This window comes from Merops nubicus, unplaced genomic scaffold, assembly GCF_000691845.1.
Source record: "Merops nubicus isolate BGI_N331 unplaced genomic scaffold, ASM69184v1 scaffold35902, whole genome shotgun sequence".
In the NCBI taxonomy this organism is placed as follows: domain Eukaryota; kingdom Metazoa; phylum Chordata; class Aves; order Coraciiformes; family Meropidae; genus Merops; species Merops nubicus.
This window is the reverse complement of record NW_008592190.1, coordinates 1-2,482: the sequence shown is the minus strand read 5'-3', so window position 1 is coordinate 2,482 and position 2,482 is coordinate 1. Positions and strand designations below refer to the sequence as shown.

At 62.6% G+C, this 2,482-nt stretch overlaps 1 protein-coding gene across 1 annotated transcript; it reads left to right on the top strand.

Moving 5' to 3' along the window:
* Positions 1 to 313: 313 nt before the first annotated feature.
* Positions 314 to 2,374, top strand: DNASE1L2 (deoxyribonuclease I-like 2; the record flags this gene model as incomplete). The annotated part of the gene is given in 6 exon segments (XM_008935086.1): positions 314 to 460; positions 797 to 885; positions 1,889 to 1,972; positions 2,089 to 2,130; positions 2,132 to 2,187; positions 2,262 to 2,374. Coding segments are annotated over 6 exon segments (531 nt in total), but the record flags the coding sequence as incomplete, so codon positions are not given.
* Between the last annotated feature and the right edge of the window lie 108 nt (positions 2,375 to 2,482).

Below are 2,482 nucleotides of genomic sequence, written 5' to 3'. Positions count from 1 at the left end.
GGAGCTGGAGAGCAGCGGAGACACCCTGGCTGGGAGCAGAGCTCTGTAATCCCAGGAGCTGGCAGAGGTGCTGCTGGATGGATTCACCACCCTGGGATGAGGATTAGCTTCCCCTGGGACCAGCGAGTGGGCAGACAGCTTGTGCCAGCTTTGTGGCTGTTCCAGGCAGTGCCCACCGTGGCACACTGCTGCACACCAGGACTTTGGAAAGACCTACATCAGGGCTTTTTTGCTTTATCCCCAAACCCAAAGCAGTTTTCCAAGTCTGGCTCCCATCACTGCCTCCCTGCGGCTCAGCATCCCTCCCAGCAGGATGGGGACCGTGGTGCTGGCACTGTTGGTGCTGGCTGTGACTCTCCTGAGCCCGGCCATCGCCACGCTGCGCATCGGTGCCTTCAACATCCAGGCGTTTGGGGACACCAAGATGTCCAACGAGGGAGTGGCGAGTGTCATCATCAACGTGAGTGCAGCCGCTGCCATGTGGGGATGGGCTGTGCTGGGGCGGGCCCAAAATGGGGCTCCTGTGCCAGGGAGACATGGGGATGTGGCCAGGGATAGGATGGCACCCCAGTGCTGGCCATGCCCTGGGTGGTTGAAGGCTCGGTGTGGACCAAGGTGGGGCATCAGGCACATCCTGGGGTCCCCCTGAACCCTCTGTGGGGACATCTGCCTCAGCACCGAGGGACACGTGGATCCCTGCAGTCAGGGTGCCTGACCAGGAGCTGGGGGGGGTGACAGTGGCCCTGAGTTGATGGCAGGCTCCTTCTCACCACCACCAACCCTCTCTGCCTGGCAGATCCTGCGCCGCTACGACGTGGTGCTGGTGCAGGAGGTGCGGGACTCCGACCTCAGCGCCGTCACCCAGCTCATGGAGCAGCTCAACAGGTATGAGCAGGGCTGAGACACCAACGTCAGCAGGGACAGCCAGGCTGCCTGAGCAAGAACCCTCCAAAACAAAGTCAGAGGTGGCAGAGGGCTTGTTTTTGGAAAAGGGAATTGCAGAAAAGTGCTGGGGGTGAAGCTTTAAACAGGCATGGAAAAAGCCACAGGAATAATCTGGGGAGGCGAAGAGGGTTACACAGACACCCTCTGAGTGCTGCAATCCTGTCAGAGCACACAGGATGGAAAGGAACTACAGCCTGGGGAAGCTCCATCTCCAAAATCCAGCAGGACAGGGCAGAGGTGAGATGGGGGATGAAGGGGGCAGAGGCAGGCAGCCCCCCACACCCCGAGACCCTGGTCATGGCCGGGGGGCCCTGCCATGGACCCAGTGGTAGATGGTGCTCTGAAGCAAGCAGCTCAGGCACCCCAGGAGGAGCAGGGGCTGCTGGGGGGGGCTAGAACTATCCCCTGCAGGGCAGCAGCCCCTCTGCCAGCTGGGTGCTGACCATGTTTGGGTGAGGGCATGGACTGGGGCAGGGCAGAGAGGCTGCTGCTGCCTTGCTGAGAGGTGGTGAGTGCTCCTGAGCTGGTACACCCAGCCTGTGTCCTCACCCCTTCGGGGTCCCCTCCAGCACAGCCACAAAGCAGCCAGGGCAGGGAGGGTGACGCCAGGCTCTATGAAGCCCCGGGCTGCTCATTAACCTAATTTAGCTTTGCTGCAAATGAAGGTGAGGAGCGTCCCTGCAAAGAAGGGGGTGGCAGGAGCCACCTCACGTCCTGCTTGTGGCTGGATGTGCGTGAGGAGCCACCCCAGAGTGGTGGGGACAGCAAGGTAGCTGCCACTACACCCCATGTCACCCACAGCCAGGGCATGGTGGCCCATGGGGACAGCAGAGCAGGACTGCCTGGTGCCAACTCCATGGCCACCTAACCCCTGACCATGCTGAGGCCACCCCAGGGTAGTACGTGCCAGCCATGTCACCATCCTACCTTTGTCCCTCCGCAGCGAGTCCACATCCCCGTATGAGTATGAGATCAGCGACCCCCTGGGAAGGGACAACTACAAGGAGATGTACCTCTTCATCTACAGGTAACAGGGCTGGGTGTGCTGCCTCCTGCCCCCTGGCACCACGGGGCCATCGACACCATGGAGGGGGCACAGGGGCCGTGCCAAGCCCTAGGGTCACCATCCGTTTGGTCCCACAGGGCAGATGTTGTGTCTGTGGTGGACCCCTACCCGTACCAGCCCCCAGGACGTCTTCAGCCGGGAGCCGTTCATCCTGAGGGTCTCAGCGCCCCACACCAGTAAGCAGGGGGGTGAGTGGCCCTGGGCAGCAGCGTGGGGTGCCCGTGGGGCTGACGTCCCTCTCCCCTGGCAGAGGTGGGGGAGTTCGTGCTGGTGCCGCTCCACTCGGCCCCGCACGACGCCATCGCCGAGATCGACGCGCTCTACGACGTCTACCTGGCCATCCTCAACAAGTGGGGGACTGATGTGAGTGTCACCGGCACCGGGGGTGGCACTGAGGGTGGGCACTGAGCCCCGGGGTCCATCCAACCCATGACGGGTCCAGCAGGACCCAACCTGCTCCGAGGCGAGCGC